At 40.9% G+C, this 25,302-nt stretch overlaps 1 protein-coding gene across 1 annotated transcript in view; it reads right to left on the bottom strand.

The window, feature by feature from the left end:
* The window catches only part of SUSD5 (sushi domain containing 5), a 64,705-nt gene that overhangs the window by 37,551 nt on the left and 1,852 nt on the right, over positions 1-25,302 (bottom strand). The window contains exons 2-3 of the mRNA XM_058554637.1: positions 14,510-14,687; positions 10,299-10,417 (exon numbers count right to left, since the gene is read on the bottom strand). Coding sequence (XP_058410620.1) covers positions 10,299-10,417; positions 14,510-14,687 — 297 coding nt within the window. The remainder of the gene's footprint in view (positions 1-10,298; positions 10,418-14,509; positions 14,688-25,302) is intronic.

Consider the following 25,302-nt stretch of genomic DNA (forward strand, 5'->3'; position numbering starts at 1 on the left):
GAAGGATCCTCCCTCCCCACCATGGGCATGAGCCGCATTTCTGGATCTGTTAGGTTGACTTGGTTCCAACAACAATGGACCTCCATAGTGAGCAGGGTAAAGCGCAGATCCACTCGTAACTATTCTATCAACCATATCCACTCCCCTTTTGGTAAATAGAGTCCCCAGGGGGAATTTTCTTCTACATCAAGCCTTGATTGATTATCAAATATTGATAATAGCTAGGGTGACCACATAATTTATTATCCACATAAAGACACTTTTGGAAATGAGAGGGAGCCCTGTCAATAATTATGGTGGGACAACCAGCATAAACATGAGCTGTCCTGAGCAAACTGAAGGCAGGGTCACCTCATATGAGACTTATACATCTTAGCTGGACTAGCAGTCCCTGGGAGGAAGAGCTATTCAAGGGTAAAAAGAAAAGAGCACCTCGGAAAACAAAAACCCTTTAGTGTCTGGGTTTGAGGTCTTGCCCCTCTACTTACTAGCTGTGTGACTTTGGGCAAGTTACTTAACCTTGCTGTGCCTCAGTTTCCTCATCTGTAAAATAAGGATAAGAGTAACTTCCTCAGGGTTGTTGTGAGCATTAAAAGAGTGAACACAGGGAACACAGTGGGTGCTATACAGGTGTTAACTGGTATTATTCTCTTCCTGAAGTCAAAAATCTGAAGCACATAGTCCATAATTAGAGCTGCAGCCTCAGGGTCAACAGAAGTGGTAGAGATGGATGCATTAGGCTTGACTGGGTTTTGGGACCTGCTACACAGGGCTGGGAAGCACAGGGACAGGAATATGTGTGGGTGAGAGCTCCCATCTATACCTCCAGGAGCTGTGTGACCAAAGACAAAGCGCCAACCTCTCTGTTCTTCAGTTTCCTCATCTGAATAAAGAGAATGATAATATCCTCCCTCTCTTGAGGATTAAATGAGATAATATCTGCAGGAAAGCTCTGGGAAAAAAAGAATTTTGGAATTGTAAAGCTGCTTTATTTTTTTCTTGTTCTCTGTTTTATTAAGGTATTAATTTACAGAAATAAAATTCACCAATTTTTTTTTTATTGATATTTTAATGGTTTCTAACATTGTGAAATTTTGGGTTGTACATTTTTGTTTGTCCATCACCCCATATATGACAAAATTCACCAATTTTAAGTGAATAGTTTAATAATTTTTGCTAAACATATACAGTTGTGTAACCACTGCCAGATTCAAGGCACAGAACAGCTCTCCTAAACCGTTTCCTCCTTGCCCTTGGCCTTGGCTGCCCTCCACAACCCCACCCCAAGCAACTACTGTTCTACCTTCCATCACTGGTAGTTTTGCCTTTTCTAGACTTTTATTCAAATGGAATAATATAGTATGTAACCTTGTATGTTTGGCTTTTTCACTTAGCATAATGTTATCGAGATTCATCCATGTTTTGCATGTATTAAAATTTCATTCTTTTTTTTGCCCAATAGTAATCCATGATGTGGATGCACCGTAATTTTTTGATCCATTCACCAATGGATGGGCATTTGGGTTGCTTCCAGTTTTTGGCTTTTATGACAAAGTTGCTATGAACGTTTGTGTACCCATGTTTGTGTGGTCATACGTTTCTCTTGGCTCAACATCTAGGTGTGGAATTGCTTGGTTGCATGGTATATGCATACTAAGCTTTGCTCAATGATTCTGAAAGAAATTATGGGCTGATTTATTGGAAATAGTATGACATCAAGGTGAAGACACCACGCTATGATCACTCTGTATTGTTAGAGTTCATGTGTGCTAGATATTAATCATAGTCACAGCTTCTACTGTATTGCTGAGGTTTTACTATGTGCCAGGCACTGGGCTGAGTGATTTACTTGCATTGTCCCACTCTGTCCTCTTGACAACTCTATGTCATGGATTCTAATATTATTCCCAAGGCAGGTAAGTGGCAGAGCCAAGATTTGAACCCAGGGACTCTGGGTAGAGAGCCCATGGGTCCAACCACTGTGCACTATTGTGTTCCAGATGTTGTTTCTTCTGAGCACACCATAGTTTAGCTCCGATGAACTTTCTTGTCATAAACAGGCAGCTCAGAGCACTTTGCACAGAGGACAGGTTTGGGGGTTCTTGATCTACTGGACTGCACCACTAGCAACCTGAACAATCTTCAGAAAATGTCCAAAAGTCACCTCCTAGCCAAAAACCCCACAACAGTTTCCCACTTTCCCTTAAAACTCAGTCCAATTTTCTCATCCCTGCATATCCAGCTCTTTTCTCGACCTCTCCAGCCCTACCTTGGACCACTCTCCCCTTTCCTGAACCATCTAGGCACACTGTTCCCCAAACACACCAAGCTCTTTCTTGCACAAAATAAGTGTTTTTAAAACATAAATTGGATCATATTATACATATTCTGAGACCTGCATACTGTGTCTTGGAAGATTTCCATGTCCCAGCTCTCACTCCATTCATTCTAATTGCTGTTTCTTCCTTCCTCTCTCCCTCCCTCTCCCACTTCCTTCCTTCTTTCCTTCCATTCTTCCTTCCTTCCTCCCTCCTTTTTTTCTTTTGTGATCGTGGTAAGAAATTCATTCAGTACAGAAGTGTTAAAGTAAAGAGTGAGGGGCCGGCCCCATGGCTTAGCGGTTAAGTGCGTGCACTCCGCTACTGGCGGCCCTAGTTCGGATCCTGGGCGCGCACCGATGCACCGCTTCTCTGGCCATGCTGAGGCCGCGTCCCACATACAGCAACTAGAAGGATGTGCAACTATGACATACAACTATCTACTGGGGCTTTGGGGAAAAAAAAGGAGGAGGGTGGGCAATAGATGTTAGCTCAGAACCAGTCTTCCTCAGCAAAAAGAGGAGGATTAGCATGGATGTTAGCTCAGGGCTGATCTTCCTCACAAAAAACAAAACAAAACAAAAGTAGAAAGTGAAAACACCCCTTCCCCAAAATCAGCCTTTTCCACTGCCCAGAGGTGACCCCATTAACAGTTTGGGTTTAGAAAGTAGTTCTGATTCAACCCCTGATGGCCTACACGGCCTCCAACTGCCCATTCCCTCCTGCAAACACTTCACTCGTGTCGACGACATCACAGACTCTTCTCTCAGCCCCCGGCTGAGTTCAAGATGGGCAGTAATGCTGGTAATTGGTTTGACATCTCTGAGGAGGATCATTATGTGATTTTAAAATAATGTTATTTTGGTAAATTCTACCCAAACTGGCTCCTGGAACACATTAGAGCTGTCTCTCCATTTAAGGATTCTCCTGACATTAACCCTGGCCAGCAATTCCTCCATTATTGGTGGAATCAGTTGTACTAAATGAGATTCTGAAGTTTGAGGGAGAGAGGTGTGGTTGAAATTGCCACAGCTGCACCAAACCAGGCCTTCTAGGTCTAAAGTCATAGATGAGTGTTGCTTCTCCCATTAAACACTTATCTGTAAAGTACACCTGCAACTCACAGCCTCTACAAACAGAGAGAAATGCTTGTGTGTGCTTTACTGGAGGGAAATGTTAAGAGGAATAGTCCAATGTGTGCTGTAAGTTGATGAGCTGCCCAAAAGTCACACTAGGGGAGCTAGCTGTGTGGATATGAGTCCCCATGTCTGGGAAAACAGGCCTTTATAATTTTATTTATTTATTTTTTCCCCCAAAGCCCCAGTAGATAGTTGTATGTCATAGCTGCACATCCTTCTAGCTGCTGCATGTGGGACACGGCCTCAGCATGGCCGGAGAAGCGGTGCGTCGGTGCGCGCCGGGGATCTGAACCAGGGCCGCCAGCAGTGGAGCGCGCGCACTTAACCGCTAAGCCGCGGGGCTGAAACAGGCCTTTAAATGACTTTACTATTGAGTAAACTGAGGCAGGTCAGGCCTTGATGGATATGGGGAGGTGCCAGGAGACAGAAAGAAGGAAGCAGCTCTGTATCTGAATTGCATATGAGTGGTTTTGATCACGGGCTCCTAAGGAGGGAATGCGCTTGAGTGAAAATCCTACATCACAGTCAGTGGGATTCTGGCCACCACTGAGGGGGCCCAGGCCCACCTCCCCTGACTCACCATGTAGCCCTCTGTACTTCCCCTCTGGCACCAGGCTCCTCCCTACACCCCTGATTTCTCTCAGCTCCCCTTCACCAACAAAAGATGAGACATGAAGGGCCATGGAATCTACGTTATTCATTCTTTTAAAGCATAAACAGAAGTGCAGCTGGAAATTGGAGGTCCCAAGCAAACACCAGAAAGGGACCCGACTCTGTGAGGAGTGCTGCTCACTCACGGCTGCCCCGCAATGCAATGCGGGCTGCCTGGGCAGCATTTGCCCCCATGGACTGTCAAGAAAGTGGCTGGTTCCTGTGGTACACTATGAGATGGAGCAGAAAACCTGGACTTTGGAGTCAGAAAGATCCACAACCTAATTGCTAACTGTGGCTTCGGGCAACTTATAACTCTGAGCCTATACACGCTGCTGGAGGATTTGGAGATGTATTGTAAATACTTCTGGTAAATATTCTGTAAATGTTTGTGTGGTCTTTGCTCTAACTGGAGCACACCTCACTCTGTGTTTTCTATCTTTCTCCAGAACTCTGAGCCCCATAGCACACTTTTAGGAAAGCTAATGATAGTCTGTCACTAAGCAAGTGATGCTTGCAGGTCCACAGGCTGTTGCGGAACAGCACACAGTTAAGTACCTCCAAGTCTTGAGAACAAAGTTGCCCCTGGTGTACTCAGCTCTGGGGGCTCATGTGTGTGTCTGTGAGGCTGGGCTTTGGGCTCCACCTCATGTTTATCTCATTCCAGAAAGCCAAACATGACTCCCTGAACATGCCAACGGGTCCAGAGGACAGCGCCAGCTCTTCCGAGTAGCATGGAAGTGGAGAAGTCTGTCCAAGTTGTTGGTGCCTACAGTCCCAGGCCACAAAGATATCACAGAGATATCTGCCCCAGGGGCTAAAAGACCCAGTGGCACCATTTCTCTGGCTGCCCAGACACTTGGCATTCCTGGGAACTGGCTGTTTGTGCGTCAGGTCTGATCCAGCCCACCTTTTTGGAACGGAAGACCTCAGTCTTGGGAAAGCAAGACCTGATGCTGTCCAGATCTGGTGTGTGGGTGGCAGGGGAGGGGGCATCTGCTTACTCGGATGGGGATTTTTGGACTGCCCTCTGCAGCCACCTCAGACCTGCCCAGCAGCTACTTGAGCCTCCAGGGATGTTCTGAACCCAACTCACTCTCCTGAATCACTAATAACATGGCTCACCCAGAGCTACTCTCTCCAGAACCAGTGGGATCTTAGATTTCTAGCCCTTGGTCCCCCTTTTCTCTCTGTCTGCAATGTCCTCTCCTCCCTTCCCTACCCATTTTCCCCACAAAACAAAATCCTTCAAGCTCCACTGCCGCAGGAAGTCTCCCTAATTACCCTCCTCCTTTGTGTCATAGAAACACATTCATCTCTTATCCTTATACATGTCAACTTCTTGGGGGTAGAGATGCGTCCTATCTATCTACCTACCTACCTACCTACCTGAAGCACCCACAAGTCTGAGCACTGGCCTCTACATTACCCTGGACAAATAAACAAATGGCCGGGCCGGCCCCGTGGCTTAGCGGTTAAGTGCGCGCGCTCTGCTACTGGCGGCCCGGGTTCGGATCCCAGGCGCGCACCGATGCACCACTTCTCTGGCCATGCTGAGGCCGCGTCCCACATACAGCAACTAGAAGGATGTGCAACTATGACATCCAACTATCTACTGGGGCTTTGGGGGGAAAAATAAATAAATAAATAAAATTATAAAAATAAAATAAAATAAACAAATGGCCAATGCCAGGTCAATGGTAATAAACTCAGAAGTCTTCCGCACTCCCTTGGGAGACCCTGAACTAAATAAATTCTATCAGGTGTTCAAAGCAGTGGAATTAATTGGTTCCAGTCACCTGATCACAGCTGGAGAATTTCCCCAAAGCCAATCCTGAGGCACGGGGCCTCCTCCAGGCAGACCTGGGAATTGGTTACTCTCAAAAATTCCTGATTGCTCTCAAAGAGGTGAGCATCCAGCTCTCTTCTTTTTTTTTATTTTTAATTTTTTTTGTGAGGAAGATCAGCCCTGTGCTATCTGCCAATCCTCCTCTTTTTTCGCTGAGGAAGACTGGCCCTGGGCTAACATCCGTGCCCATCTTCCTCCACTTTATATGGGACGCCGCCACAGCATGGCTTGCCAAGCGGTGCGTCAGTGCACGCCCGGGATCCGAACTGGCGAAGCCCGGGCCGCCGCAGCAGAGCGTGCGCACTTAACCGCTTGTGCCACTGGGCCGGCCCCCCAGCTCTCTTCTTGATGACATAAACGAAGGAAATCATTCCATTTCTGTTGTTAAGGGAAATATAGGCAATAGTAAAGCACGCAGGGGAAGTGGAATGCAGAAGGTGAAGTGGGCCGGTGGGGAAGAGCAGCCAGGCCAGCCCTGTCGTAGAGGGGGAGAAACAGATGCACACCCAGAGTGGAGCCTTGTGGATGCAAAAGATAAGCGAGAGGAGACTTGAAGTCTCCAGACTCCAAGTTGTCGACCCCACAGACAAGCTGCCAAGAGAAACAAAGCCAGAGAACCTAAATGGAGTCAGCTTATTTCATCAGCATCCAGTTGGTTAAAAATAACTTAAACTTATTAGTTTAAGTGAGATCACCACGGGCTGGAAATTCACTGTCAGTGAAACAAAAATACTAGGAGGAAAAGGAGAAAAGTCTACATTCATGATGGACTTTATTTCGAAAAAGAAACAGAGGAGGAAGTTGCCTGAACATTCCACAGGCTCTGTTTTCCTTCTGGGCTCTTTATGAGAGCCATTTTTGGAGTTAGCCCTCTTCACTCTTCGTGTCTCACCAAAGAGAAGCAGCAGCACAGAGCTGAGCACCATGAAGCGTCATCGGGAAAAGGGCAACCTTTGGAGATGATACTGCACCAGGGCATATGCTGAACCAGACCTCACCTACACCCTGCAAGAACCCCAAGAACCGCCTGTTCCCCGGGGCTTCTGCTAAGGCGCTGCACCTTCCTTCAGCGCACAGATAGATTTCCCTGGTTGACTGCGCTGTCGACAAAGGCTCCACTGAGGGGGTGGAGGGCCCTGTGTGAGGGGTTTACATGCCCTTTCTAAAGGACAAAAGGCAGAGGAACAGGGACAGAGCTCTCTCTGAGTTGGGGAATCCATCCTGCTTTTCTAGAAGGCCCAAGAGAGAGCAGCCCTCTGACCCTAATCCCACTCAACATGCATTCCTGAGTTTCCTTCATGCCCACCTGAAGCCTCCTCACAAATAAGGCCCCTAGGACCAAGACTCCAGTCTTCCCCATATAAGCCCCTTCCCGTTGAGCTGGAGGTGAAGGGAGGCCAGGCTAGGCTCAGGCAAACTCCTCTGGGATGTAGAGCCCTTGAGCACTTTGACTCTGATAAATCACGAACAGCGCCCGCTCGCTAAAATGGCATCAGTCTTCACATAGGTTGACAGATGTCATGAATTGCTTCACATGTTGGCTGCCCATGGCTCAAAGATTTTTTGTTTCTTGGGGTTTGCTTTTTTTTTTTTTTTTTTGGTCTGTTATTGTTTTGGAAGACTATGTAGACCATTTTGCTTTTTTTTTTGAATTTTTTATTTTTATATAATTTCAAAGCTACAGAAAAATTGTAAGAATAAGGAACTCCCATAATACCCTTTATCCAGATTCACCAACGTGTTTTCATTTTGCCCCATGTGCTTTATCATTCTTCTCTCTCCCTAGATAGATATAGATATCTATATAGAGAGGAAGATACATATATATGCATATATATGTGTGGATACATATATATGCATATGTATATATACGTATTTATGTCTGTAATTCTTTTCTGAACCATTTGAGAGTAAGTTGTAGATATAATGTCCCTTTGTCCCTAAGACCTTGGTACGCATTTCCAAGAACAAGGATATTCTCTTACATAACTGCAGTACAATTACCAAAATCAGGAAATTCAAGCAGTGATACTATTATTTAATTCATAATCCGTATTCAGATTTCATTAATTACAGCTATTTTCTCCTGGCCCAGGATACAACCTAGAATCACAAATTGCGTTTCCTTGTCAAGTCTTTTTAGTCTATTTTAACCTGGAACAGTTGCATAGCCTATCTTTGTTTTTCTTATCCTCGATATTTTTTTAAAGAGTACAGGCCAGTCATTTTGTAGAATGTTTCTCAATTTGAGTTTGGCTAATGTTTCCTCATGATTAGATTCAAGTTATGCATTTTTAGCAGGAATACTACTGACTTGAAGTCGTGTTCCTCTGAGTGCAGTACATCAAAAGGCACATTACATTGGTTTGCCAATAACTCAGTTTTGGAGTCACTATGATGGCTTTGACCTTGGTGCCCTATAGGATATGAACGGATGCTTCCAACCTCTGGCTTCATGCACTACAGTTGTGTGCAAAAGGGGCACACGCTTGCATACACACAACCTGTTTGAAGGCCTGTGAGGTGGGAAGCCCAGGCTATCCTGTTGGATGATGAGGAACACATGTCCCAGTTGCCCCCCTCACCCCAGCCAACAGCCAGCCAACTCCCAGAAGCAAGGCCACCTAACCAGCAGCTGAGTGTAGACTCATGAATGAGCCCAGCCAAGACCAGCAGAAGAACACAAATTGCTGGTCCAAAAACAATGAACTAAATAAATAGTTGTTGTTTTAAGCCACTACATTGTGGGGTGGTATGTTACATAGCAAAAGCTAACTGATACCTATTGTTTATCAGGGGAAAGAGATGAGACTCAGAACCCTATATATTCATTTAAGATCAGTGAAGAAAGAAGGTCATGCTGTTTTTCTTCTGGCTCTGTCCCATCTTCCTCAGGGATCTAAACCTTTGCCTATGTTTGGGAGTCAAAGGATCGTTTTAACTTACTTATGTGGTTTTTAAAAAACAAACCATGGATGTTGTTCTCCCCAGGACTTTCCAGAGCAATGCCAGATCCTTCAGTGGATTGATTGGACAGATGATATCAGGAGTCTCTCCTAACACACTGTTCAATAGCAATCAGCAAAGGAAGAACCCTTCCTGGAGGGAGACCCCATAGCAGCAGAGAAGCCTATCACTCATATACATCTAACAGGCACCAACCAGCCAGGGCACTAGGGTGCACCACAGCTCTTTGATTTACCAACTCCTCTGACCCCTTCCCTGGAGATTAGGATTTGGTGCCTCTGGGATGCAGCCTGAGAGTTTGCATTTCTAGCAAGTTCATCTGATATTTCTCATCACCAGAGAGGTTTGGGAAATGCTGCATTAGAGAAGTAGTTCTCAAACTGGGCTATATGTTAAAAATCACTGGGGAGCTTTTAAAACCTCAACGTCCAGAACATTTATATCAGAATCTCTAGGGCTGGCACCCAGGCATCAGTATTTCTTAAAACTTCCCAGACGGGGCCAACGTGCAGTCAAGCAGTACCTGTGCTGACTTCTATGAGTGATGAGTAAGCAGCTGGCTTTTTCTCCACTTGCACGAACATTCCCTTCCAATGGCACGTGAGTCTCATAATGAAGATGTACTTACTTCAGTGCAATGAAATGCAGCCCTGGAGACTCCTTTTTGGTTTTCTCCCTGCCACTTAGCTGATTTCCCAGAAGGAAGCTGAATTTTCCTTCCTAGGAGCAGTTTCCTCAATCCTATAAATTTCCTTTTGGGGAAAAAGGATTTTTTTTTTGCTTTCTAGTGTGCTGTCCACCACGAAGGGAGACTGAAGGGCAAGCTGTATCAGCAACTGTAGCAGATACTGTCAGGGGTCTGCCCACAGTCCCTAGATACCTTTGCTCTTCCCATGCCCAGAGGCTCCTGGGGGGCATCTGTGCCCCTTTGTTGGAAGGTGGCACTCAGGCTACTGGAACCCTTTGCCTGTGCACACCAAAGACCAGAGGAGCCTGGGAATTTACATCTCCCTGAAGTAGCCCTTAACCAATGACTGACAGGTGCAGTGGTATAATACTCCTGCTCCCTCACTCCTGATCAGGAAAACTGTGCTGACCCACACACTGTCTCCAGAGATCCCCAGTGCGACTGAGCCAAAGTTACGCCCCGACCTCACCACCACTGTGGACTTTGCTTAGTATTGCACCACTGCCTGGCCCCTTTCTTTCCGTGTTTACTGCCCCACTGCCCTGTTGGCTTCTCTTTAGAAGACTTCCTGATAAACCATGTTCAGTGAATCCTCACCTCAAGGTTGGCTTCTAGAGAACCCAACCTAAGATGGCAACCCCCAAGAGCGCACCCTCCAGAACCTTTACAAAGACTCTGGCACTGACCTTCATCCTTAATACAAAGGGCATTGTATGTGCCACCAGGAACTGGGTTGCTCTCAATTCTCACATCAACAGCCCTCAAGATTTGCTGTTCACCACTCCCCTTGCTACACACAGTTGTCCTGAAACAGACAAAGAAAACACAGGGTTAGGAGAACTAACCAAAACTGGGAAAGAACAATTCTTTTCTGCTGTCACTCTGAATCGGCAGAGATTTTTCTGACTCAGGAGCTTTGGCTGAAAGCATCAAGATGGAAACACTCTCCTCAAACAAAGGTCTAAAATCAGGAAGATATAGGTGATGCTCGAGTTGAGGTCATATCTATTAACTCAAATTTCAGAGGCAATACATTGTTGATCTCTTCCACTATGTGTCTGTTTTTGATTTCATAAAATTCTGCTCTTCTCTTATATAAGTTCCCTTCTTTTTGAGGGGGTTTGTTTTGCTGTTCTTTTTCAGATTTCTTAAGATGGATCATTAGTCCATGAACCTCCAGGCTTTTTCCTTTTCTAATACAAGCATTTAATACTTTAGATTTCCCTCTAGGTATAGCATCCCACGAGTTTGAGTATGTTGTATTTTTAATATCATTCAGTTCTACATATATGCTAATTTCCATTACAATTTATTTTTGTTCCACGATTTATTTAGGGATATGTTTTGTAAACAGCAAATACTACAATTTAAAAAAATCCACCTGACAATCTTTGTTTTCTAATTGGAGCATCTCACCTACTTATATTTAATTTAATCACAGATCTCTTTGAATTTAAATCTGCCATCATTCTATTAGTTCCACCCATTCTCTTTTCCTTTCCTCCTCTCTTTTCTTTTCCCTATTTTGAATTGTTTGAATTCTTTTTTCGGCATTCTCTTTTTCCTCTGTCTTGGTTTGGAAGTTATATATCCTTTTACTATTCTTTTAGTGGTTACCCTAGAGGTTATAATATGCTTCCTTGACTTACTGAAATTTAATATTAATTTTATCCTCTTCCTCAATAACACAACTTTAAATACTTAAAATACCATGTATTAACATACTTAAAATACTTTCAGATTTATATACCATTTTTTAGTATTTATTTTTATTATTACTGCTTTATATAATTACATAATTTCAATTTACCCCCATATTTACTCTTTCCATTCATCCTTTTTTGCATCTCTAGCCTTCCACCTGCAATTATTTTCCTCCTGCATAAAGAACACCCTTTAATGTTTCTTTTAGTGCAGGTCTGATACAATGAATTCTCTCTCCTTTTGTCTGTCTAAAAATGTCTTTATTTTACCTTTATTCTTGGAAGATATTTTCACTAGGTATAGAATTCTAGGTTGGCAGTAATTTTCTTTCAGGATTTTGGAGGTATCATTCTATTGTCTTTGGACTTCCATTGCCAGTTTATTGTCACTCCTTTGAAGATACTCTCTCTTTTTCTTATTACTTTTAATATTTTTTTCTTCATATTGATTCTTATCAGTTTGACCATGATGTGTCAAGTGGTGAATTTCTTTCTATTTGTTCTGCTTGGGCTTTGTAGCGCTTCTTGAATCTGTGCCTTGATGTTTTTCTTCAGTTGTGGATAAGTCTCTCATTGCTTTTGCTCCCCCTTCTTTCTCTTCTTCTTTTGGAATTCCAGTTACATGCATCTTCTTTGCCTTTTACCCTTTCTTCTATTTTTTTTTGTTTTTGTTTTTTTCTTCTGTTCTTTATTCTAGATATCTTCCTATGAAATATCTTTCAGTTCACTGATTTTCTCTTTGGCTCCCTTTATCAGCCATTAGATCCATCCATTAAGTTCTTAATTTTAGTTATGGTATTTTTCATTTCTAGAGTTTTCATTCAGTTATTTTTATAGTTCCCATTCTTCCGCCAAAATTCTCCTTCTTGTCTTTTGTATCTTTGAACATTTTAAAGATAGTTATTTTAAAGTTTGCATCTACCGATGCTACATCTAGAGATTTGATTAGCTATTGTTTCTCCTGATTTTTATTCTTGTTGCTTTGTATCCTCATGTGACCAGTTATTTTGTATTGTGTGACAAATCCTATATTTGCTAATGCTGTCTGTGGAGATAAATTGCCTATGATAATGTTATCTTCCTCTAGAGAGTATTTTTTTAACTCAGTTCTGTTAGCTATCTGGAGCACTGGAATGCCAGTAACACCTCAATCCAATTTCATGGTTTCAAAGGATTTGAAGCTATGCTGCAGTTCCGATGAGGGCCTGTGTACTTCTTTCAGTTTACTCTTACTCCTGGGGTACTGCCCTGTAATGTCCCAACTCAAAGCAAAAGTGCTCCCCAGGCCCCCTCCTACACAAAACCTGAATTCAAATCTCTGTCCTCCTAGTCCCACAAGGCTATCTAAGTTGCCACTCAGCTTTTCAGCCACCCTTTACGGAATCTGCACAAGCTCTCAGGAAACAAGTAGTTCCAAATTCTGGATTCACCACTCTAGACCTCCATCCTTCTCTGGATTTATGTGTATACTCAACACAAATTCATGAGATACAGATTAGACCTACCATATGTCTACTATGCCACCAACTGTAAGATGCACCATGCATTTAATAATTGGTTTTTGGTGGGGAGGGGGGATGGTTGTGCAGGAAAGACCCACAGTGAAATGTACATACTAATTGTCAGATACTTCTTGGTTCTAGAAACATTAAAATGGGAAGACTATTTTTAATATGCCATGTAGTAAATATACCAAGTAAGTATATTTGCTTTATAAAGAAATATCATCTCAGCAATGTGGAGATCCACTAACATGTCCTAACACCTCACAGCAAACCCAGAGAGGATGGACTTTTCCAATGACTCAGTCCTGATTTGTAATGTCTGGGAACTCTAAGCCTGGCTCCAAGCTGGCTCTTCAGAATCTCTGAATACCCTGGTTATCTGAAGCAATGATAGTAACAGTTATGAAAAATACCTATACTTGACTATATTATGGAAATGTGCATGCATAAGACATATTTTGTCTATTTAGGAACATGGATGTAAAATATAAGGCAGAGAAGACCACAGTTCCAGATTCACTGAAAAGCTTTAGATGTAGCCTCAATGGTCCTCTTTATTCAATTGCTGTTTCATACGTGGCACAGTTTGAGACATGAGTCAGCATGGCTGTGTGTATTTTCCATGGCCATCTGCCAGCCAGACATCTTCAGGGTCATTATCAACCAAAGTAGTTCCTGGAGCCGATTTTGCTCTTTCACATTCCTGTGGCATAAAGGAGAGAGTGGAATGGCTCCTGCCATCTGAGTATGACTAAAGAAGCAGTTAGCAGCACTTTGGGAAATTTTATCCTAGATGGCTACAAGATGTACTTCTCTATAAGGATTTGGGTCAGCAACTCGGACAGGGCACAGTGGGATTGGCTTGTCTCTGCTCTATAATATCTAGGGTCTGAGCTGGGAACACTCGTAAGCTGGCAATAACTCAACAGCTGAAAGCTAGAACCACTTGGAGGCATCTTCACTCACATTTCTGGCAGTTAATGCTGGTTACTGTCCAGGACATCAGTTGGGCTTACTGGTGAGAGCACCTACATGGGACGTCTCCATGTGGCCTGGGCTTCCTCACAGCATGGCCACCTCAGGACAGTCATACTTCTTACATGGCATCTCAAAAGTGAGTGTCCCCAGAAATCTGGGCATGGATTTTTCTGACCTAACCTCAGAAGTCACATAGCATCATTCCTGCTGCATTTTATCAGTTGAGGCAATACTATGCTGTCTCTGATTTAAAGGGAGAGAACACAGACCCCACTTCTCAATAGGAGCAATGTGAAAGAGTTTGTGGCCATATTTTAAAATCTCCATACCATCTTCCTATTCATATGTATGCAGATGAATATCCACAGAGAAAAAGGGATAAAGAACATATACCAGGCAGTTAAGAGGCATTACCTCTGAGGTGGGGAAGAAGAGAGAAATTTACTTTGTACTTTAAACATATCTGTACTATTTGAAATTTTTATGATAAGCATGTATTATTTTTGTAACCTAAAAAGGACATTCAAAATAACAAAGTAAAGAGAAGAAAACAGAACTCCAGAAAAATGTTTTTATATGAGAACTCAAAACAAGAATGAATTTTGCATATCCTGGCACCTCCACAGAACAATTATTGAGCCCCCATGTAAGCCCTGGTGGGGCAGTCGGGGGGAGTTGGAAGGAGAGCTTCCCCCGGCTCGCCTGACTTACCCGAGGGTGCCATCCGCCAGCCAGCCCGTGGTGCACACCGCGAAGGTACAATCCTGGACCACCCTCTGCAGCTCGTCCGCAGACACCAGGTGAGCACCCCTGTTCTCACAAGAAAGCCGAGCCGCCTCCAGTTCCAGGCCCTGAGAGCCATTCTGAGACTCCAGCACAAAGAGCTTCCCTGTGTGGGAACAAGCACGAGCACAGGCTGACTCCAGGATCCATGGGAATTTAATCTCAGCAAACTTGCTCTCTGGCAGATGCCTGTCAGAACTGTAGTTTCCGATTTGCCAGAAGACCCAAGTGCAGCAACCACCCCATTGCATGCATCCCTGGGACCAGGTGATGACAATTATACGGGTACTTTAATCCATTTTTTGCTCTTGGCTTCTTTAAAAGAAAAAAATTTAACCATATGCTCTGGTATGTTTATCTGGATAAGCCCTTCAAATCTTCCTTTTAAAGAGGTGTTTTACAAACACCATGTGGCAAGGCTCACTGTCCTAGGTTCCCCTGAGTTGCGTCATTTGGTGTCCAGGGCACTGATTCAGGCCTCAGCTCTGCCTTCCTCTGCCTGCCCCAGCCCTGGAGTGACCCCATACACAGCAGGCTGCTTCCCTTCTCTCTGTCCCATCATCTCAGGACATCCTCAGGCCCTTCCTGCAATAAGTTTGCTTGTGTTTGCTGCACTTCTCCCCAACTGGACAAGACAGCAGCAGCCACGTCTGGTGCACCCTGGCTTCCTGCCGCACATCAATATACGAGCATGTGGTGGGCCTCACAAAACGTGTGACAGGTGGGTGGAATGGGACCATGAATTCAGGCACAGGCGGAAGCTGAGGCTGAGAGCAAAAGAAAGCTTCAGGCAAGAAAATCAAGGTGCAGGACGGAGTGCTGTGGTCCCTTGGAGCCTTCTGGAGGGATGAAGCAATGACTTGGGTGGCCCTATCAAGTTTAAGGTAAAGGCAGGCGAGGAAAAACCCAGTTAGAACGAGACACACTACTTCTAGCTATCAACAAAATTGTCATAATAAATTGATTCTCTTAACTGTCATCTACTGCAAAATTATTGTAATAAATTTAATAATCCCCCAGCTTTGGAACCAAAAATTATAATAAAAATTTTTCAAAATAGACATATCTGTAGGTGACTGGTGCTCCCTTAGACTTGATCCCAAAGTTCAGTACACAACCTGAACAACTCTACTTGGTGGCCCTGCCAGAAGTAAGCATGCGCCCCAAGACACTTTTGTATTAATGGCATTTGCTTATCCAGGAAAAAATGTTATGAAATTAAACTAGGTTTTGATGACCAAGCCCCTGAGCAAGGTGGATGAAAGTGAAAGCCCAGGGCTCACATGAGGTAGGGAATCTGATAGACATCTCACCCTCTCTACCACCATCACACGCACATATAAAAACATGAAGCTGGGACTCCGAAGGGTTAAACTCTCAGGATAAGAGTGAACAAGGACGGGGCTGGCCCAATGGCATAGTGGTTAAATTTGCATGGTCTGCCTCAGTGGCCCGGGTTTGCAAGTTCAGATTCCGGGCACAGACCTACACCACTCGTCAGCCATGCTGTGGCAGTGACCCACATACAAAATAGAAGAGGATTGACACAGATGTTAGCTCAGGGCTAATCTTCCTCAAGCAAAAAAAAGAGGAGGATTGGCAACAGATGTTCACTCAGGGCGAATCTTCCTCAGCGAAAAAAAAAGAGTGAACAAGGATAAACAGTACCCCTTCCTCTCATCCTCAAGGTATTGTTGGAAGAGTTCCTTGGTGCTAGAAACCCAAGTTCTAATCCTCTTTGGGAATTGCAGTCCAAGAAAACTGATGTCTAAGATACTTCAAGCCATGGATTTAGCTTCAAGTGGCCTAATGCTGACATTTATCCAGATGCCTGGTAAGTACAAATGTATATTCTCTCTGGAGAAAAAAAAACCTCCATCTTACGCTTCAGCGAATCCCATACAAATAGTTTTTCACAGGCAATGACCACCACAGTAAATATAGTCAAGAATACAAGAAAACAAGTCACCATGAGTGAGAAGCAACAGATACAACATGCAGCAGAAAATGACCTAAAAATAAGTCTGACATTGGTATTAGCAGGCACAGATTATAAAACAATGATGATTACTGTATTTAAAGGAATAAAACACAAGTTTGAAAATATCTGCAAAGAATATGGAACTATAAAAAGTGGCTTAGCTGATCTGACAAAGAACCAAATAGGACTTTTAGAAATTAAAAATACAATGATAAATTAAAAATCTGATGGACATTTTTGGCTGTATATCAGACACGATTGAACAAAGAATTTATCCTTGAAAAAGAAATCAGAAGAAATCATCCAAAAGAGACAAAAAAGATGGGAAATATTAAGATAATAAAGTGACATGGAGGAAAGAATAACAATTAACATACGCTTTAATTAGAATTCCTGAAGGAGAGGAGAGAAAAAATGAGGTAGAAGCAACATCTGAAGACAAAAATGCCTGATAATTTTATAGAACTGATAAATATTCCAATATAGATTGAATATGTCCAACGACAAATCCCGAAGTGGATAAACAATCTATAAGGAGACATATACTAGTGATGCTGCAGAACAGTAAAGACAAAGAGAACATTGTCAAAGCAGACAGAGAGAAGGGACAGAATACTCTCAAAGTAGCAGCAGTTAGACTGACAGCTGACTTCTAAAACAGCAGCAATGGAGGCAAGAATACGGTTACTAGCAGAAAATAGCTGCAAATTTAGAATTCTATACTCATTGAAAATATGTTTCAAGAACAGAGGTGAAACAAACATATTTTTTCAGATGAGCCAAAACCAAGATAGTTTGCCAACAGCAGATTCCCCTTGTAGGAAATACAAAAGAAGTATTTCAGGCAGAAAGAACATTATCTGAGAAGTAAGATGGAATGGAAAGGGGAAAAAGAATCAATACATGATCAAATACAAATGAACATTGATTATATAAAATGGCACGCAACAACAGCAGAATACACATTCTTCTCAAGTGCACATGGAACATTCTCCAGAATAGATCATAAGCTAGGCCATAAAATAAGTCTCAACAAATGTAAAGGGATTAAAATTGTACAAAGTATGTTCTCTAATTACAATTGAGTGGAATTAGAAATTAATAACAGAAATAAACTGGGAAATTCATACACACATGGACATGAAACAACATACTCCTAAACAGCTGATGAGTCAAATGAGAAATCACAAGTGAAACTAGAAAATACTTCGAGATGAATGAAAACAAAACACACCAAAACTTATGGGATCCAGTTAATTCACCGCTTAGAGGGAAATTTATAGCTGTAAATGCTTATATTAAAATAAGAAAAAGTATCTCAAATCAAAAACCTAAACCTCTACCTTAAAATACTGGAAAAGAAGTGCAAATTTAACCCAAAGCAAGCAGAAAGAAGGAAATAATAAGGATTAGAGCAGAAATTAATGAAACAGACAAGGAAAAACAATAAAGAAAAATCAATAAAACCAAAAGTTGGTTATTGGAAAGAGCAACAAAATTTGAGAAGGCTCAAATTACTAAAATCAGGAATGATAGAGTAGATATTACTCCAACCTTACAGAAATAAAAAAGATTATAAAGCAGTATTATAAACAACTGTATGCCAACAAATTAGATAACTTAGATGAAATGGAAAAATTCCTAGAAAGACATTGACTCAAGAAGAAATAGAAAATCTGAATAGATCTTTAACAAGTAAAGAGATTGAATTAGTGATTTTATTTTATTTTTATTTATTTTCCCCCAAAGCCCCAGTAGATAGTTGTGTGTCATAGTTGCACATCCTTCTAGTTGCTGTACGTGGGACGCGGCCTCAGCATGGCTGGAGAAGCGGTGCGTCAGTGCGCGCCCCGGATCCGAACCCGGGCCTCCAGTAGCGGAGCGCGTGCACTTAACGGCTAGGCCATGGGGCCGGCCCTGAATTAGTAATTTTAAAACTACCCACAAAGAGAAGCACAAGTTCAGATGGCTTCACTGGTGAATTCTACCAAACATCTAAATAAGAATTAATACCAGTTCTTTACAAATTCATCTAAAAAACAGAACAGGAGGGAACAACACTTCCCAACTCATTCTACGAGGCCACCATTGCCCTGATACCAAAATCAGACAAAAGACATCATGAGAAAACTACAGGCCAATATCTTTTTGTACTAATATCTGAATACAGACACAAAAATCCTCAACAAATACTAGCAAACCAAATACAGCAGCGTAAAAAAAGAATTATATACCATGACCAAGTGGGAATATATTCCTTATATCATAGGAATATAAGGTTGGTTTAATATCCAAAAATCAATTAATGCAATATACCACATCAATAGAGTAAAGAACAAAAACTACATGATCATCTCAACAGATGCAGAAAAAGCACTTGACAAAATTCAACACCCTTTCATGATAAAAACATTCAACAAACAGGGAATGGAGAGACCTCAACCTGATGAGGTCATCTACAAAAATCCCATAGCTAACGTAATACTTAATGGTGAAATACTGAATGCTTTCCACTAAGACCCTCATCGATAAGAATGTCTGCTCTTGACACTTCTATTTAACATTATACTGGCAGTTCTAGCCAGGGCAATCAGGCAATAAAATGAAATAAAAGGCATCCAGATTGGAAAGAAAAAGTAAAACTATTTCTATTTGCAAATGACATGATCTTGCATATAGAAAATCCTAAGGAATCACTAAGAACTACTAGAATTAGTTCAGTAAGGTGGCAGTATACAAGATCAATATACAAAAATAAAATGTATTTATCTATACTAGAAACGGACTATCTAAACATGAAAGTACAACAATTCCATTATAATAGCACCAAAAGAATAAAATACTTAAAATAAATTTAACAAAAGAAATGTAAAATGTGGGGACAGCCCCGTGGCGTAGCGGTTAAGTGCACGTGCTCTGCTGCTGGAGGCCCGGGTTCAGATCCTGGGTGCACACTGATGCACCGCTTGTCAGGCCATGCTGTGGCGGCATCCCACATAAAGTAGAGGAAGATAGGCACGGATGTTAGCTCAGGGCCAGTCTTCCTCAGCAAAAAGAGGAGGAGTGGCATGGATGTTAGCTCAGGGCCGATCTTCCTCACACACACACAAAAAAAGAAATGTAAAATGTATACTCTGAAAACTATAAAACATTATTGAAAGAAATTAAAGAAGACCTAAATAAATAGAAAGACATTCCATGTTCATGGATCAGAAGACATAATATTGGTAAGATGGCAATACTCCCCAAATAGATGTACAGAGTCAGTACAATTTCCATCAAAATCCCAGCTGCTTTTGTGGATCTTAAAACTTAAATGGAAATTCAAGGGCCCCAGAATAGCTAAAACAAGTTGTAGGTCTCACACTTCCCTATTTCAAAACTTACTACAAAGCTACAGTAATCAAGACAATGTGGTACCAGCATAAGGACAGATACATAGATAAATGGAATTGAGAGTCCAGAAATAAACCTTCACATTTACAGTCAATTGATTTTCGACAAGGGTGTCAAGACTATTCAATGGGGGAAAGAAGAGTCTTCAATAAACAGTGCTGGGACAACTGGATAGCCACACGTAAAAGAAGGAAGTTGGACTCCTGCCTCACATTATATACAAAAATAAACTCAAAGTGAATCAAAGACCTAAATGTAAGAGCTAAAACTATAACCGTTAGAAGGAAATATAGGAGGAAATCTTTTTGACCTTGGATTATGCAATGGTTTCTTAGATATAACACCAAAAGTACAAGCAACCAAAGAGAAAACAGATAAACTGGACTTCATCAAAACTGAAAACTTTCTGTTTCAAAGGACAAAATCAATAACGTGAAAAGACAACCCACAGAATGGGAGAAAATTTTTGCAAATTATATCTGATAAGAAACTTGTATACAGAATAGATAAAGAACTCCTACAACTCAACAACAACCAAAAAACCCAAACGATCTGATTAAAAAATGGGCAAAGGACTTGAATAGACATTTCTCCGAAGAAGATATACAAATGGCCAATGGCACATGAGTAGATGCTCAATATCACTAATCATTAGGGAAATACAAATCAAAATCACAATTAAATACCATTTCATACCCATTAGGATGGTTATTATTTAAAAAAAAAAAAGACAGAGAATAATAAGTTTTGGAAAAGATGCAGAGAAACTGGAACCCTTGTGTATTGCTAACGCCACTGTAAAATAGTGTAGCTGCTGTGGAAAACATATGGTGATTCCTCAAAAAATTAAACAAAGAATTACCATATGATCCAGCAATTCCCCTTCTGGGTATATATCCAAAGAAGTAAAAGAAGAGACTTGAATGATATTTGCACATATTCATAGCAGCATTATTCACAATAGCCATAAGGAGGAAGCAACTGAAGTGTCCATTAACAGACGAATGATTAACCAAATATGGTATATACATATAATGGAATATTAATTAGCCTTAAAAAGGAAGGAAATTTTGATACATGCTACAACATGGATAAACTCGAAGACATTATGTTAAGTGAAATAAGTCAGTCACAAAAGGACAAATAATGTATGATTCCACTTATATGAGGTTCCTAGAGTGGTCAAATTCATAGAGACAGAAAACAGAATGGTGGTTTCCAGGGGCTGGAGGGCGGGGGGAATGGAAAGTTATTGTTTAATGGGTACAGAATTTCATCTGGGAAGATGGAAAAGATCTGGAGACGGATGGTGGTGATGGCTGCACAGCAATGTGAATGTACTTAATGGTACAGAATTCTATACTTAAAAATGGTTAAAATGGGGCCGGCTCCATGGCTTGGCGGTTAAGTGCGCGCGCTCTGATGCTGGCGGCCCGGGTTCGGATCCCGGGCACGCCCCAAGGCACCACTTCTCTGTTCAACGCGAGGCCGAGTCCCACGTACAGCAACTAGAAGGATGTGAACCTATGACATACAACTATCTACTGGGGCTTTGGGGGGAAAAAAAATGAATAAATAAAATCTTTAAAAAAAAAAATGGTTAAAATGGTTAAAAAATGGGCAAAGGATCTGAATAGACATTTCTTCAAAGAAGATACAAATGGCCAATAAGCACATGAAAAGATGCTCAACATCATTAGCCATCAGAGAAATGCAAATCAACATCACAATGAGATACTTCTTCATAACCCCCACTAGGATGGCTATAATCAAAAAGATAGGTAATAAGTGATAGTGAGGATGTGAAGAAAAGGGAACCCTTAAACACTGCTGGTGGAAATGTAAAATGGTGCAGCTGCTTTGGAAAATCATCTGGCAGTTTCTCAAATGGTTAAACATAGAGTTACCATACGATACAGCAATCACACTCCTAGGTGAATACACAACAGACTTGAAAACACATGTTTATATAAAAACTTGGATATAAATATCCATAGCAGCATTATTTATAATAGCCAAAAAGTAGAATCAACCAAATGACCATCAACTGGTAAATGGGTCAACAAAGTATGATATATCCATACGATGGAATATTATTCAGCAATAAAACGAAATGAAGTACTGAGACATGCTACACATGATTGAACCTTGAAAACATTATGCTAAGTGAAAGAAGCCAGTCACAAAAGCCCACGCATTGTATGATTCCATTTACATGAAATGTCCAGAATAGGCAGATTCATAAAGACAGAAAGTAGTATTTGCCTAGGGCTTGAGGGGTTGGGGAGAAATTGGGAGTGAACGCTAATGGGTACAGAGTTTATTTTGGGGTAATGAAAGTGTTCCAAAATTGTGCGTGGTGATTCATAACTCTGTGAGTATACTAAAAACCACTGAATCACACACTTTAAATGGGTGAACTGTATGGTATATGAATTATATTTCAATAAAACTGTTATTAAAAAAAGACATTGCTAGAGAAGAACAGGATCTCTTATAATGATAGTTATTTCATCAGTAATATAAAAGAATTTTAAACACTGTTAAATAAATACCGACCTCTAGGCTACAAAAAAAGCAATATTAATAAAACTACAAGGAGAAATAGAAAAATCCATAATGCTTATGAAAATTTTAACCACTATCTCCCTCAGTAATTGAGAAAACAGAAAAAGAAAAGGAAAAGATATAGAAGATTTAAGCAACAAAATTAACACACCTGATGGTGTGTTAAAGACCAATGCCCAGTACTGCAAACTACAGAATACACACACATTAGGCACACACAAGACATTTGTAAAACTGATCAAATACTGAGCTACAAGACAAATCTAAAAAAATTTCAAAAGACCCAAATCATACAAAGTATGTTTTTTAAACCACAACACAAACAAACTAAAATCATTTGTTTTATTTATCACTTATATACTGTTTACTAGGCGCCAGGTGTTGTTCAAATTGCTTTGCAAATATTCATTAAATTAATCTTTATAACAACTCGATGATGTAGGTGTTTTTATTATCCCCATTTTACAGTTAAGGTTTAGGATGAATGATTTGTCCAAGATCACACAGCTGGAATACAAAACCAGGCAGTCTGGCTCTATGTCAGTGATCCTGACCCTGTGTCATACTGCCTCTCAATAACAAAGTAATAATTAGGAAAATCCCCCTCTGCATGGAAATTATAAAATATACTTCAGGTTCAAAGAAGAAACCACAACTGAAATAAAATTTTTTTTACTTAAGTGACAGAAACTTGTGGAGAAACTAAAGTAGTATTTAAGGGAAATTTACAGCCTCACCTGTTCATATTACAAAAGAAGCATGGTTGAATATCAATGATCTAAGTTTCTATCTCAAAAACATAGAAAAAAGAACATAAAATTAAAGCTTCTATAGAAGTAGAAAGACAGAAAAAATAAAGGTAGAACAGAAACCACTGAAATGGAAAGCACAAAAGAGAAAATAAAGCCAAAAGTTGCTTCTTTGTAAAGAATGATAACATTGATAAACACCTAGCAAGACTGATCAAGACAAAAAGAGAGAAAATACCAATTACCAATATCAAGAACAAAAGGGCATATCACTACTGATCCCATGGACACTGAAAAAATAATAAGAGATTATTATGTTATATATGCAAATACATTTGACAATTTAGATGAAATGGACAAATTTCTTGAAAAAAACAGCAAAACTGACACAAAATGAATAAGAAAATCTGAATATTCCTTTACTACTAAAGAAATTAAATTCAGCGTTTAAAATCTTCCAATAAGAAAAATTCCAAACACATATGACCTCACTACCAAACATTAAAAAAAAAAAACAAAAACAAAAGCTCACCTTACAGAAACCCTTTCAGAGAACAGAAGAAGGAACAATTTTCCAATTCATTTTAGGAACCATCATAACCCTGATGCCAACATCTGACAAGACTATTGCAAGAAAAGAAAATTCCTGGCTAATATATTTCATAAACATAGACTCAATCCTAAATCTGTTTCCCTCACTCCAGTCTCAGATCTAGGTCATCTCTTCTCACCATAAAACCTTTCCCTAGGATTCCATCCACACACATGGTTTCCAAGACCTTCCTTACCCAGATGACTCACATTTTTCTCTTTAGTCCAGATCCTTTCCATTCACCCCATCCACCTCTCCACCCCCATCCTCTCTCAACTGGACAACTGACATAGCATCCTATATGGTCTCTCCATATCCAATCTTGCCCTGGTCCCATCCATTCTCTCTACATCACAATCAGGATGATGTTTTCAAAATGCAAATCTGATCAGTCACTCTACTACTGGAAACCATTCAATGGCTTCCTTTCCTTTTTTGGATTAAAACTAAACTTGGCCTATGAGGCCCTACATCGTCATACTCATACCAGATTCCCTAGCACCATTTCAAACCACTTCCACCTTGCACTCTTGGCTCCAGCCATTCTGTCTCTTATCACATGTCCCATTTTCCCTGCCACTCACAGTTTCTTTACACATGCTATTCTCTACCCAGATAGTCTTTCTTCTCCCTCTTTGCCTAGCTAATTCTTACTCATCTTTCAGATTCTCCTATACCAAGTCAAAATTTCCTAGTATATACTCTCAGAATACCTTCTGTCCTTTAATCTTATCACTTATCAAAATTGCAATTTCACATTTCATTCATATAATTATTTGCTTAGTGACTCTCTCCTTCATTGGATTTTAAGCTCCCCAATAGCAAGGACCTGTTTCTCCTCACCATTCTATCTTCAACAGCAAGGACAATACCTAGCATACAGTAGATACTCAATAAATTACCTGTTGAATTAATGACTCTTTTCCTGTTACCCACACAAACTTTAATCAAACAAACTGTAATCAAACAATTTGCATTCAGTTAATGCGAAAATTTTTCAATTTCAAAAGTATTTTTAAATTACAGTAGCAGTCTCCTTTATGGATGAGATGCACATCTAATTAGTTAAATGTAAACTAAATGTTTTTCATTTGAATTTTTCTCATTGACTTATTTTTTAGAAATAGTTTCTCTCCACTTCTCTCTTTTCAAATGTCTGTAACGCATCACAGTTTAGCTGGACATTTCTCTGCCCCCTTCCATCACTGTAGCACACAAATAACTAAATGTGGAAAGTGGTGGTAGTTAAGCATATATTTAGTAAAGAAAAGAATCCTTTCATAATATAAGTTATAATTCTTCAATGGCTCTATTATAAAAGTTGGAGCTCAGCAAATGAAGTTTCTTGAAAGCAAGTATACCTATAATTCTCCATTTGGGAAGAGGTGAGACAGAAAGAAAGGAGGGAGACGTGGAGGCCTTTCTGGCAAGCGTA

The sequence above is a fragment of the Diceros bicornis genome, chromosome 2, assembly GCF_020826845.1.
Source record: "Diceros bicornis minor isolate mBicDic1 chromosome 2, mDicBic1.mat.cur, whole genome shotgun sequence".
NCBI classification, from domain to species: domain Eukaryota; kingdom Metazoa; phylum Chordata; class Mammalia; order Perissodactyla; family Rhinocerotidae; genus Diceros; species Diceros bicornis.